Genomic DNA, 14,245 nt, shown 5'->3' with positions numbered 1-14,245 from the left:
TCTCTCTCTCTCTCTCTCTCTCTCTCTCTCTCTCTCTCTCTCTCTCTCTCTCATCGCCAGTAGATAAAATGGATGCAATCTTGCTGATGAATTTCTCACCCCAAAGGAGTCCTTCACTTCCCCTGTTGCTGATTATAGCGCAACAAGAGCCCCATAAAGGGTATCCTGGGGTTATATATATATATATCCTCTCCTCTTGTTTTTTTTTTTTGTTTTTTTTTTAATTTTCCAAAAGAAGGAACAGAGAAGGGGGCCAGGTGAGGATATTCCCTCAGAGGCCGAGCCCTCTGTTCTTAACGCTACCTTGCTAATGCGGGAAATGGCGAATAGTTTGAAAGAAAAAAAAAAAAAAAAAATATATATATATATATATATATATATATATATATATATATATGCTTATTCTTGTCTTATATATTCAACCATTTCTTTTATCTGCCTGTTACCCACTTCCCATAAGTCGTTTATCATTACTTTCTTTTATTCTCTCGCTGACAGATTGCCCCTGGTACTTATCATATTGTTATATATATATTCTGTTTAGTTACTGTGTCTTTACACTTGGTTCACATTGTTGTAATTTGTTGGTAGGATATTTGTTTGTCTCGTGAATTATAATTTTTATGTGACGACTTACCTCTCTTGCTCATGCAGAATGGCATGAGTGTATTCTCTCTCTCCTTTATGTTCGTGTACGTTTTAAGTAATTTCTTTTTTCCTTTCTCAGATATTACCTTTTATGTATGCATGTCTGCCTCTGCTTTCCTCATTCATATTCATGTTTAATCTGTGGTGTTATCAGTGCTTTTTTTTATGTACCTTGCTTTTTTTATATTTTTTTGTTCCCAGTTTACAGGCAGTTTACCACACTACGTTTATCGTTCATATGTAATTGATCACCTTTTATATGTCGTGTGACTTCCGCAACCTCTCTTATTCTGATTTTAAGTCGTAAACTTTGCTCTAAGTTGTCTCTGTCATTCTGTGTGTGTGTGTGTGTGTGTGTGTGTGTGTGTGTGTATGTGTGTGTCCAGCCTTGAAGAAGCCTTCCCACAGCTGCTGCACACACACACACACACACACACACACGACTTGCTTCTGTTACACCTTGGTATGTTGCTGAGCTTCTGCCTTCTTACTCCCGTTGTATTGGTGTGTATTAAAAGCCCTTCACAGCGTCGTGACTTGGACTAGGTCTGTTATGCGTTGTCCTTGGCTCTATACAAGTGGAGGAGGGGGTGTTCAAGTGCATGCAACGTGACATTTCACTCAAACATGTCCTAAACTTCTGTCCTTGGTGTTGAGATGAGGGAAGAGGTCTCCTGTTGTGTTAGTAACAAAGCGTTGCCATGTTAAGCTAGGCGGTGCCCTCCTCGAGCACGAAGTTAGGATCTTTGGGTTTAATGACCGAGCTTTTATGATCGGACCCTTAGGAGTCAGGTCAGAGGCCAAGCCATTATGCCCATGGTTCGTACCGTCGTGTTCAAGGATCGTGCCTTCGTGTTCGAGGTTGGTACCGTCGTGTTCAAGGATCGTACCGTCATGTTCAAGGATGGTACCGTCGTGTTCGACCTTTCACAACACCTTCACCATACACGACCAAGCAACCATTCTCCTGATGTCGTAGCCTCAGACATATGCGTTACTTTCTAATCTCAAAGAGCTCTTACTTCAGGTCAACATACGTGGGATCTGCGAGTAAGGATCTGAGATGCTCTAGATCCAAGATTAAAGGGAATTTAGATTCTCTCTGCAAAGCTTAGAATTTTAGAGAATCAGACTCGGGATGCGAAAACCATAGGGACAGGTACTTGGATCCCAAATGAATACGTGTGTGGGTCGTATCCGGCTGAAATTTAAATGTATTACGTGTATTGTGTGTCGTTCACTGAGATAATTGTTGCGCTATTATTCATTATCTTAGTTTTTTCGGTGCATGATTACAATAATAATGAGAAGGAACAGTTTATACAGAGAATGTACAGCAAGCGGGTCTATTAAAAAAAAAGGGGAGCGAGTTATACAAACAGCCTTTAACAGAGACGGTGGTCCACAGGTTATTGATGAAGGTCACGAGGGTGAGGACGGCACGGTTTTATGTAGCGGTGTGGACGAACTTGGACGAGCTTCACGTGGTTGTTGTGGCGAACTGCTACCCTAGGACGAGGGATATCTGGTGGGCAGGATGTGACGGCGACGGGGAGGGTGCCGTAGCTTCATCTGACATGACCTCCAAGTGATGGACGGTTTACAGAGTCAGGAGAACCAGTGGGTTATAGACATCTCGATAGGTGGCGTGGCTGGGTTTTGTCGTCACATTTCTGGTTGCCATTCCGTTTATGACGGCGTAGATACACTCCTGTTTCATTCCTCTTAACCAGTCATTTTTTTTTCATTTCATATACGAGAGAGAGGAAGCCACGGTGTCCTGAACCAGTGTCGAAACCCATGCACGCTACTATGCTTCCACGCCCGTGCGCGCTGCAAATTACAGGAGGGAGAGAGAGAGAGAGAGAGAGAGAGAGAGAGAGAGAGAGAGAGAGAGAGAGAGAGAGAGAGAGAGAGAGAGAGAGAAAGAGAGAGAGAGAGGGGGGGAGGGAAGGGGGTACCTCTTGAATTTCTTTTAAAGCCAAGAGTTAATTGAAAGGGCGAACCTTGCGTTTCCTTTTCATGATGGGGGAGGCGGGGGGGGGGGGGACTGTAGAGAAGCAACTAGTGCAAGAGCCGAGGAGGCGTGTGTTCTAACGCCTGTGACTCTGTATGTCTTTACATGCGTATCTCCCGTGTGGTCGAGACATTAAGACTCGGCCTGGGAATGGCTCCCACATTACACTTACCTCATCCAGGGGCGTGCAAACCTCCTACCACTATTTCTAGCAAATTCGGAGGCCGCGCCCCCCGGAAGAGCCGTCAGCGGTGAGCAGACTGTAAGCACCTCGGTCCTGTGTATGAGAATTCCGTGGCAGGAGTTCCTTAGAGGAGGAGGGAGGAGGAGGAGGAGGCATCCCCACCCCCCAGAGTAATCAAGGAGGACTGTTCGAGGAAATTGGCCTCGCTATCTGATCCCCAGCATCTCGGCATTTGCATTTTATCAAGGTAATGTTGATGGCGGGGCTGGGAGGCCTCGGAGAGGAAGGCCAGTGATTCGAACACTAACGTCTTAGTGAGAGGTAATTGTAAACACTCGCTGGGGGAGGAAAATGTAGATCGTATCTATAAGTCTGTTCTGTTCCGATAATGTCGCACTTTAGGGGAATGCTTTTAGTGCCGCCGGCGGAAACTTGCGATAACAATTCCAGTCTTGGTAATTGTTGAAGTAAAAAAAGAAGGAAAAATCATTAGCAAAGGTCTTAATGACGTTATTCATTGTGCTATAATCATGGCTAAGGACAGGTAATTGGACGCAAATGGTCGATCGTTCGTTGCTGAATCGAGTGTGGTCCATTGAATATGCAGTAATGACGTAATGGTTGAGGCGCTCAGGAGGGTGGAGTTGGCGTTGTGTAAGGCCAGACCTGCTGGACCTATATCTAAGGTCCCTATACCCCAATCCTGGCCTGACTTCCAAAGTCGATTCACAAGAACTGCCTGTTGCCTTTTGTGTGTCTTATAGCGTATATATATTTTTTCTCGATGTAGGGAAGGAATAGGGATTAGTGGATGAATCACAGTTGGAGAGATGGTGAACGAGTGTGATGTAAGATTGGGCTGCGTTGGTGCATAAGGGTGTTGTGGGAATGGTATGTGGTGTTGAGGGAATGGAGACTGGAATAAAGCGTGGCTCTCGGTCGGAATATAAGCATGGCGTGGCTGTGCAGGTAATGACGGTAGCATTGGCTCTGTTGTTTTGTCTGCTGTGTTGGAGCTGGTAGCGGAGGTGTGACGTGGGTGATGTTGCTGGTGATGTTGGAGACACTGTTGATGCAGGTGTGGGAGGTATCGTTGGTGATAGAGGTAGTGTTTCTTAGTGATTTAAGTCAGGAAATGCTGAGAGGCCACATCAGCCTTTAGCCTGCCAGAATCAACAAGAGGCACCAGAATTGACTCTTATAGATGTAGTTCATGATAGGGTTGTGGAGGGCGGGGGGAGGGCTAGTTGCAGGGTGGAGGGGATGGCTGAGTTGGTGCTGATGGAGGGAGGTGGAAGTAGAGGACAGGAGAGCAGGGGACAAAGATGTGGATCAAATTCAAATCAGATTCGATGGCGATCACATTATCTTGATGCTCTGTCCATAGGCCATCCATCTCTTAGTTCACTGTGGCTCAGCTGAGCTACGTTCTCATCGTCCGTTGTCTGATGTTCCTGAGTCTGTGAATGTCCTTGGACGTGTGTGTGTATGTGTGTGTGTGTGTGTGTGTGTGTGTGTGTGTGTGTGTGGCAGTCTCAAATCTTGCCATATGTGATCTTCGGTCTCAAAACGTCCGTGGACGTCTGTCTCTTAGTCTCTTTATCAACCTTCATCCTCCGTCTCTCAGTATTTTATCATCTAATAGTCCTCCGCGTCTCAAGTCTGTCATCCATGATCCTCATGTCTCTCAGTCTCCCTGTCATCCATGATCCTCGTGTTTCTCAGTCTCCCTGTCATCCATGATCCTCATGTCTATCAGTCCTCGAGCGTCGTTCTTATCATCCGTGATCCTGTGTGTCTCCGTCGTGGACGAGAATCGATCTCCCTCAGGGCCTGTATCTCCGGCCATTCACGTCTGCTGGGAGATAGTGTCATGTGCTACAGAAATGTCTTGATTGCGATCCCGCCGTCCCATTCAAGGGACGCCATTCACTACTGCAGGAGACACAGGGGGGCGTAATGGAAGGCCAGGGGTAATATTCATCTTGTGTAGTGGCCAGATTTATTGGGTATAAAGTTTATTGTTGGGGAGAGAGATAGTGTGTGTGTGCTTGTGTGTGTGTGTGTATATATATATATATATATATATATATATATATATATATATATATATATATATATATATATATATATATAAATATATATATATTTATATATAAATATATATATATATATATATATATATATATATATATATATATATATATATATATATATATATATATATATATATATATATATGGTATATGTGTGTTACGCATTGAAATGGAATTTTATATAGGGTCGATGATAGACAGTATAGAATGGAAGTCGTGTGAGAGTCTCTAGTTAATTGGTCAAGTCTGAAAAAGCTCTGAAAATTGTCAAACGGAAATTTTATTGATACGATTTGGTGACTCTTCTCTTTGTTAGATAAAGTAGATTTCAAGTCTAATTTATGAATAATGAAAGTAACATTATTAGCCAACACCCGCTCACCTGGTCTCCCATTAAAGTACACTGACTCTTGGCGGGTGATCAGTCATCAGCACAGTGTACTGACTGATACCGAACGCCTGCTCAGTCACCAGAACTGACACCAAGTGGTATCGTCTCAAGCACTGACCTCAGGAACCACAAGACGCGAGAGATGTTGTTCATACCGACACACTGTGGCGATGGTGGTGTGCTTGTGTCATTACGAGACGTGGGTTGTGGGAGCCAGATGACTTACTTACATATGCTATACACGCGCGAGGCTCTCAGGCAGCGCCACGTTTATACGTGGCTGATTGGTTTTGCCGGTTAGTCCCGCTGACGGAGGTAGTCTTCAGGAGAGGGCACTGAGGATACCGGGGCCCTGAAGAAGGCGCGGACCATTCAAGAAACCCCCTCCCAAAAGCTTCCATCTCGTGATGTTTATAGACCAAGTGCCTCCGGTGAGTCGCGTTTTCTTTAACTTTAACCGACGTTATTTCAATATAGTGATCGTTTTTCTGAAGACACGGACGTAAACATCGGGAAGAAGAAAATGAGTTCCCTAACAGATCAGTAAGGCTCGTCAGGATCGTGCGCTAGGGCAGCAGCAGAAGCGCTCCGGGGAGTTCCTCTGTACGCTGCCTCGCGGTCTGAGGGCAACGTGGAACACTCACGTTCTCTGGTACATGACACTGTGTGTTTCCCTTGCGAAAGCCATCGCCGGTCGTAAGTCTCTGACCAGTAAGGAAATTGTCGTAATTTCGTCGAGAAAATTAGCAAGATGGATTTATTCTTTGTTTTTCAGCAAGACCTGAGAAAGTCTTTTCGAGTGTTTTTCTTTTTTTCTTTTTTTTTCATCTCGGCTTTCTGCCCACCTGCCTGTTATTTTGCAGGCCTGAGCTTCGCCTCCGCATGATCATAAAAAGTTTCTTGAAAAGAATTTGGGTATCTGTGAGAAAAAGGTTTATTGCGACGGCAAGGCCTCCTGAGCATTGGCAAATAAACCCGAAGGATATGATGATGTTTGTGACCTGTGTCATGATCATTATTGACAAAGTTCAGAGGCCCGACCACAGTGTTGGTAGAGGATGAGAACTAAGGCCAGAGTTCTTGACGCCGAGGTCCTCATCCGTTAAATCCTCCGTAAAGATGAGCGACCGTGAAAATACTTCGCCGTCTGCCAAGGAAACATTGTGACCCACCAGATGTACGAGACAAGGTAACATTTTAGATAGATATTGAAATGGGTATCCTCACTCAGGAGCAGCTCAGAACATTCGTGAGCTGGGGGGAACCTGTACACTTAATCAAGTAGCGAACCAAAAAAGTGTTTATTTATTCAACCGCAAACATCAGTTTAATAACGGACTCATTCAGAATAAACGGCATCGTCTCTAGTCTCTTCATCTTTATTCCGCTGGTCATTAAAGATTCCCGTGGCGGCTGGGTGCGAGTGAGCTGCAGGAGGTGGATCAGGGCCATCACTCTCACTCACCTGTCCAGCCAGGGAACACACCCTCCTCCTCCCCAAGACCACAGGCTCGAGCCACCCACCAAGTCTCTCTTGTAATCTCGTGAGCGAGGGAGAAACAAAAAAAAAAAGTTTTGCTCCAAGTTTTCTCTTCTGGATATCTTTGCTCTCTTCTCACGATAGGCTACCTCTTTTTTTTTTTTCTCTCTCTCTCTCCCTTTGTGTGGATTGATATGTGTATACCCATTTTGAATCAGAGTCCGCCATGTGTGTGTGTGTGTGTGTGTGTTGACCTTTTGTGGGACGAACGCCCAAATTTCTTACGTGGAGTGTCTCTCTCTCTCTCTCTCTCTCTCTCTCTCTCTCTCTCTCTCTCTCTCTCTCTCTCTCTCTCTCCGTCCTTGTTACATTTGTTTGGCAAGACAGCCAGCCAGCCGCTCATCAAAAGGTGATCACTTAAAAAAAAAGATGGTGATTTTTAGCGGACGTCGCTCGCCCCGCCGTCAGGTTGCTCACACCGGCAGAAAATGCTGCCCAGTCACCAGGGACGGACGAGCTGTGCGCCTACAGAAACATTTGGGAACACCTGGGTACATCACCGTCCATTATTGGCCCCCGGCACAGCCCAGCCTGAGGGACGTCGTGTTGCCAAGTGTCTTTTCTGTAGACTTTTGATCAGCTCAGCGTCGGTGAGGTCGAGGAACTTGTTATGCCGGTGGTCCAATCAGAATTACTCTGATGGCCGATCTGACGGATCATTGGTGATCAGATTACTCTCCTTTGCTTCGTCTTGTGCTACCGTTACCGTTCGTAAGATATGTATTCCTTTAGCCAAAATTCTGGTTAGTTTTAGCATCTTGACATTCTTGATAAAGAAAGTTTCTTCACAGGACCCGTCACAATTCAACACATTTTTCACTCCTTGTTCATTGCTTGGGTTTGACCCGTTCAGCACGACGGTACGACCCGTGAGCACGTCCGTACGACCCTGAAGCACGACGGTACGACCTTTGATGGCCTGACCGTTGACCTGAACAAAACCTTAGCGTCAGTTTACAGACCAGTCAGTCATAACGAAGGGTCGTAATGACGACCTGCTTAGGAAGGTTAGACTCGAATGAAGACTTGAAAGTCACTTATGCTGCCATGGGAGACCTGGTGGACTGTAACACCATCCTTGAAGCTAGGAAGATACGTGTTGAGTGATCTGTGCGTGGCTGTGTCCATTGGTTCCACCCTGGGAGTGGATACGATAGCCTTGTCGTGAGAGAATGAGAAAAATCTTTTTCCGTTGAGTTGTAGCTAAAAAAAAGAAGAGAGATTATATATATAATGTATTGCTGAACATTTTGGACCTTGGGCAGAATGTTGTTGGAAAAGCATCTGACATGAAACACTCAGTTTTACAGAAATTGTTGAAATGAGGGTGAGAGATCGTGTTCCTAAAATGAATTTGCTCTTTTGAATGATGAAACTCACAGTTGAGACGATATGTTAGAGAACAGACTTGTGCTACACAGCCGGCCGTTGTATTTCAATCTTGTGCGTCAAGGCTGAAACACAACTGGACCAACTTTTCAGTTCGAGCAGTGAGTAATTTTCTGCTTCCGTTGGTAAGGCACCGAAAAATGCTCTTTACAACTTCTCTCCCCGACTCCACGTAGGTCCTGTGTCATTACTTATTTCTACTGTAGGGGGAGGGAGTTTTACACTCGGCGGGAGGGGGGGGCAAAAACCCTTTGAGCATTCTCCGTCATCATATGACATTTTAGACTTGTGTGTGGTTGTCCACAATGACCTTTTCCTCAATTCATTCCTTTTTATCCGCCACTCTTGAATTATGAAAGTAATTCTTCACATCATTTTGAACCAGGTTTCGCTTGATTTCGTCATTTTTTTTAAAGGTCTCTCCGATGTATTCAGTCCTTGCCTTTCCTTCGTACGTGTGTGGTTTTATGCTTGTGCTCTGCATTTTCCTCTTGGCGCCTCTGAGAGTATGGTGACAACACCAGCTGTTCGGAAGGAGTGACCGCCTTCTCCATCCCCGGAGGCCCAGCAGGAGGAGGAGCAACACAACGGGCATTGATTAATGCTAGGTATGGACATCAGTGGTGCGGAGACAAACATGATGGGGCGAGATGCAAATGAGGGAGGGGGTAAACTTCATAGAGTGTCTTCCGCTCCAGGTTAGTGACGATTATCGCCCTTATGGACTCATACATATGCATCGTCAGCCAGATAGTAGTTAACAACGAGTTTGGAGGGGGGGTGGGGTGGGGAAGGGGGGAGGAATAAAGAGACATCTAACTATCTTGTATGGTCGAATTTGCACTGACTTAGCTGTACTGTTACGGCCTTTATGAACTCGTCCTGTTCTTGATTTTGATCAGATGTTCTGTTGGGTAAAACATGATTGTTGTTACCCTTGGTGAAATTGTATTAAGTTGTTAAAGAAAAAGATGATTCTTTGTATATATATATATATATATATATATATATATATATATATATATATATATATATATATATATATATATATAATATAATTTTTTTTTTGAAAACGAGTGAAAGGTGGTATGCCACGTCTTGTGTGATTGCTGCCTTATTACAATGACGGGTGTGTCGCGTGGCGGTTTAGATGTGAGCATTGCGTGGTGGACGGAGATGGTTGTGTTGGGGGTGTCAGTGTTAAGGAAAAGAGAAATTCCTTTTAAATTTAGTGTAGTGTTACTTATAATCATACGGTGAAGATTTGCTTTTACGACACCAAAGATCTGTCATGTGAATATTATTGGCTTTGTTTGGCGGTGTTTGAGTGTTGTGTTGATGATACAGGAATACCTCTGGAACCTGATGGGTTGCTGCTTATAGAAAACGAATGGGGGAGTATGGTTGGGGGGGATGTGATAAGGGAGGAATGTAAGGTTGATTGATAAGAGAATAGGTGACACATTTGTGGAAACCAACGTAGCCAGCGATGAAGCTCAGGTACCCTCCTCCCCAGTAGCAGACTTGTACTTTATTATCAGTTGTTATCTGGAAGATATGCAAATTTTATGTTCCTTCGCTTCCATCTGCTTGTCGTGTGTGTGTGTGTGTGTGTGTGTGTGTGTGTGTGTGAGAGAGAGAGAGAGTCCTGCCCCCTCCTGGATCCTGACACTGGCCATCACGGCCAGCAGCGGGTCCTGGCAACACACGCTGGAATGCCCCCGGCGCCGGAGTAATGCACGGGGGGAATAGTCGGCAGCGTCGTACAGCGCACATGTGCATGGTAATTGAAGTGCGCCGCCTGACGTATTAACGATCAACGGGATCGTAAGGTTGAATTTACTGGAATCGCCGTTGGGAGACCCCTTGGTAATCCACACGGGCATGGGGCGTCTGGAAATGAATTGATCACTCACTTGAAGTGGCCGTCGTGAATGATGGAAGATAGAAGACAAAAAAGCATTTCTTTGGATACAGATTCCATGAACGGTGTTGTGGGACTGTAGTAACTGACACTCGAGAGAGATCGGTAGAATCGCAGTGTTGTACATAGTGTGATGGTCAAGAGGCTTTGAGAATCCCTTTGTGAATGTCTGGAATCTAAGATAGATAGAGGAAGGTACCCCGACGTCGTCAGTAGTGTTCCACAGACGATCGAGCGAAGTGTGTGGGTGTGCTTGTGTGTGGGTGTGTCGTAGATACACGTAGTGGCAGCTGTGGTGCTTGCCAGATTACAGTTGAAACCCTGAAGCACGAAGGTCCTTAAGTACGAAGGCACAATCCTCGAGCACGACGGTACGGTCCTTGAGGCAGACGACGGCACAACCCCCTCATCAGGTCAAGACAAAGGTCACACCATTGTACCCATAGGTCTTCTGTAGAGTTCACAGGTCGCACCGTCCTGTTCAAAGGGGTAAACAGCAGTTTACCATCCCCGTGATTTAGCTGTTGTAATTAAACAGTTGTGGTCGTCTTCATAACGGCCTTAATGGCCCCAGTGTCCTGAATTAGTTGTGGCTCCTTGAAGATTATCTGGTCACGTTACAGCTCAGTGTACCCAAGCCTCGTAAACCTCAGCAGTTCTTCTCTCCTTCCTCTCGTGTTCTTTCTTCTCTGTAGCGCTGTAATGTTCTCTGTGTCTCCTGGTTTAGACTGCATCTGCTTCAGTACCTCAAGGGGATGGACTGTAAATGCACGGTATATTTCTTCTCCCAGCGAAATGATTATGTAGGATATTCAAGATGATTTGTCGTCCCCAGTTACTGCATGTATACTATATATATATATATATATATATATTTTCCTCTTCTTGTGTACATGAAATTATTTTGATTTATCACATTATTAACTGTTTCGCCCCTGAGGAGTATTGTTGTGTTTCCAAGGTAACCTCTCTCTCTCTCTCTCTCTCTCTCTCTCTCTCTCTCTCTCTCTCTCTCTCTCTCTCTCTCTCTCTCATACACACCTTAAGTATTCTTTTCTTTTCGGGGTATATCGTGTCTCAAGGCTGTGATGATTAATGATTAGATAAACTTTGTAGTCATCCAGTTGTTTTGTTAGAAATCGCGTAGTTTATGCATTTAATATGTGTTCATCTCCAGTTATAATATTTACACATATTTGTTTTACACTTACTTCTTAGATGTTATTTCAGGTGCAATCAAATTATATATATATATATATATATATATATATATATATAGGGAGGTAAATGCAAGAGTTTTGGAAAGAGGGGCAAGTATGAAGTCTGTTGGGGATGAGAGAGCTTGGGAAGTGAGTCAGTTGTTGTTCGCTGATGATACAGCGCTGGTGGCGGATTCATGTGAGAAACTGCAGAAGCTGGTGACGGAGTTTGGTAAAGTGTGTGGAAGAAGAAAGTTAAGAGTAAATGTGAATAAGAGCAAGGTTATTAGGTACAGTAGGGTTGAGGGTCAAGTCAATTGGGAGGTGAGTTTGAATGGAGAAAAACTGGAGGAAGTGAAGTGTTTTAGATATCTGGGAGTGGATCTGTCAGCGGATGGAACCATGGAAGCGGAAGTGGATCATAGGGTGGGGGAGGGGGCGAAAATTTTGGGAGCCTTGAAAAATGTGTGGAAGTCGAGAACATTATCCCGGAAAGCAAAAATGGGTATGTTTGAAGGAATAGTGGTTCCAACAATGTTGTATGGTTGCGAGGCGTGGGCTATGGATAGAGTTGTGCGCAGGAGGATGGATGTGCTGGAAATGAGATGTTTGAGGACAATGTGTGGTGTGAGGTGGTTTGATCGAGTAAGTAACGTAAGGGTAAGAGAGATGTGTGGAAATAAAAAGAGCGTGGTTGAGAGAGCAGAAGAGGGTGTTTTGAAATGGTTTGGGCACATGGAGAGAATGAGTGAGGAAAGATTGACCAAGAGGATATATGTGTCGGAGGTGGAGGGAACAAGGAGAAGAGGGAGACCAAATTGGAGGTGGAAAGATGGAGTGAAAAGGATTTTGTGTGATCGGGGCCTGAACATGCTGGAGGGTGAAAGGAGGGCAAGAAATAGAGCGAATTGGAGTGATGTGGTGTACAGGGGTTGACGTGCTGTCAGTGGATTGAATCGGGGCGTGTGAAGCGTCCGGAGTAAACCATGGAAAGCTGTGTAGGTATGTATATTTGCGTGTGTGGACGTGTGTATGTACATGTGTATGGGGGGGGGGGGGGTGGGGCCATTTCATTCGTCTGTTTCCTTGCGCTACCTCGCAAACGCGGGAGACAGCGACAAAGTATAAAAAAAAAAAAAAAAAAAAAAAAAATATATATATATATATATATATATATATATATATATATATATATATATATATATATATGTTCTATGAAAGTGCGCGTTCATATGCACTTTATTCGTATTCATATACGTACAGTTAGGTTCGGTAAAACGCCATCAGCTGGCTATGTGCGTCTGTTCGGAAATAACCGGTATAGACCCCGTTGCTCACCATTGTGAGACGAAGGGTATTCGAGTACTTAGTATTTCGAATAGTTGTTTCCTATTATACAGTCCCATGGCCTAGCGGTTAGCATGCCTGCCTGTTGCACAGGGGTCCCGGGTTCGATCCTGGCTGTTGGAGGTTTGTATGTTCTATGAAGGTGCGCGTTCATATGCACTTTATTCGTATATATATATATATATATATATGTCCACAGTTTATCTGAATATTTTGTGTGACTTCCCTCTTATATCTTCTTCCTTTTCTGGCCTGCATTAGTGAGGTATTCTCTCATCCTCCTCCTGCCTTATATGCTCTAAAACCCCATGCCCACAATATTCCGAGGAACCACACTAAAAGCTATCGTAGCAGTTTTGGGGTGAGAGGGGTCATGTTGCCCTTTGAACCATCCCGCCCAACTTAGTTAGGGAGGCCTTCGCTAAAAGGGTAACTTAATATCTATCAAGGTTCTCCCCTCACATTAACCTCAACTACTTTCCTTTGACAACGATGGTATCCTTATCTTGTAGGATGCTTTGGAGAGGGTGTAGGAGGGGGCTAGGAGGCTGCTGCTGCCATTGTGGGGCCTCGTGGCCAACAATGTATTCATTCCCTAACTTCTTGCTAACTCCTCCAACTTCCGCCCACCTTTCACCAAAATTAATTCGAACAGTATCGCCTACTCACCTCCTCCTCCTCCTCCTCCTCCTCCTCCTCCTCCTCTTCCTCTTCCTCTTCCTCGTTAACCCAACTATGTTATTCCTACCCACTAGCTACTCCCTCCTTACTCGTGCCTTTGTTCCTCGTTGAACGAACCCTGCTGGTCCTCCCTACCTCAGCAACCTCAGTGGCAAAGCAGAGGCTCAAGATTAAATGGCAGTGGGTTTGTAGTGCGTACCTATGTCTCTCTGGGTATCTGTCTCTGTAGAACATTTAGATGGAATGTATTTTTAAGTTTAGTTAAAAGACTTTCTCTTTTTATGGTGGTTTAATCATTATTGATTATTCGTTTCCCCGAGTTCTCTCCGGGTACTTCATGTTCTCCGAGTAGATGTAAGGCAGATGACTGATATCAGAAATTGTTCTGTTATGCTCTTGTTGACTCTGACACAGATTTCGTCCCAGATACAGATGGCAGGGAGAGACACACCACTCCTGCATACATGGAAGACCTAGCAATGTTCCGCCGGACACACACATCTATGATTAACTCTGGTATCTCTCCCTCTGGCTCTCACAGGTTGCTGGGGACCCTCAGCTCGCAGAAGGGCTCCATCGCCCCTGGAGGAGGGACCCTGACGGCCCTGCCTGCCGTCAGGAACGACCTAGCCCTAGGGTCCGCCGCCTCCTTCTCCGGGCGTGGCCTCCACCTGGGAAAGACGTGGCGGGAGAGGTGCTCATGGAGGTGTACGGCCATTGGTCTTATCATTCTCTCCTTCACCCTAGCAGCTCTTCTCGCCTGTGTCGCTAGTGAGTATGCTTGTGTGACCTTACTCTTGAGGCTAATGGGTAGTTCCTGCTAATAACC

The 14,245-nt window shown here is 45.0% G+C and overlaps 1 protein-coding gene across 5 annotated transcripts in view; it reads left to right on the top strand.

Annotated features, from left to right (window-relative positions):
- LOC139752068 (teneurin-a-like) overlaps window positions 1-14,245 on the top strand; it is a 1,037,677-nt gene that overhangs the window by 633,311 nt on the left and 390,121 nt on the right. For all 5 annotated transcript variants that reach the window (XM_071667906.1, XM_071667907.1, XM_071667905.1 and 2 more), the window contains one exon: window positions 13,958-14,187. In XM_071667906.1, the coding sequence (XP_071524007.1) occupies window positions 13,958-14,187 (230 nt within the window). The remainder of the gene's footprint in view (window positions 1-13,957; window positions 14,188-14,245) is intronic.

This window comes from Panulirus ornatus, chromosome 12, assembly GCF_036320965.1.
Source record: "Panulirus ornatus isolate Po-2019 chromosome 12, ASM3632096v1, whole genome shotgun sequence".
Taxonomy (NCBI): Eukaryota; Metazoa; Arthropoda; class Malacostraca; order Decapoda; family Palinuridae; genus Panulirus; species Panulirus ornatus.
Note: the sequence above shows the minus strand (reverse complement) of the source record. Positions and strands in the feature narration are given on the sequence as shown.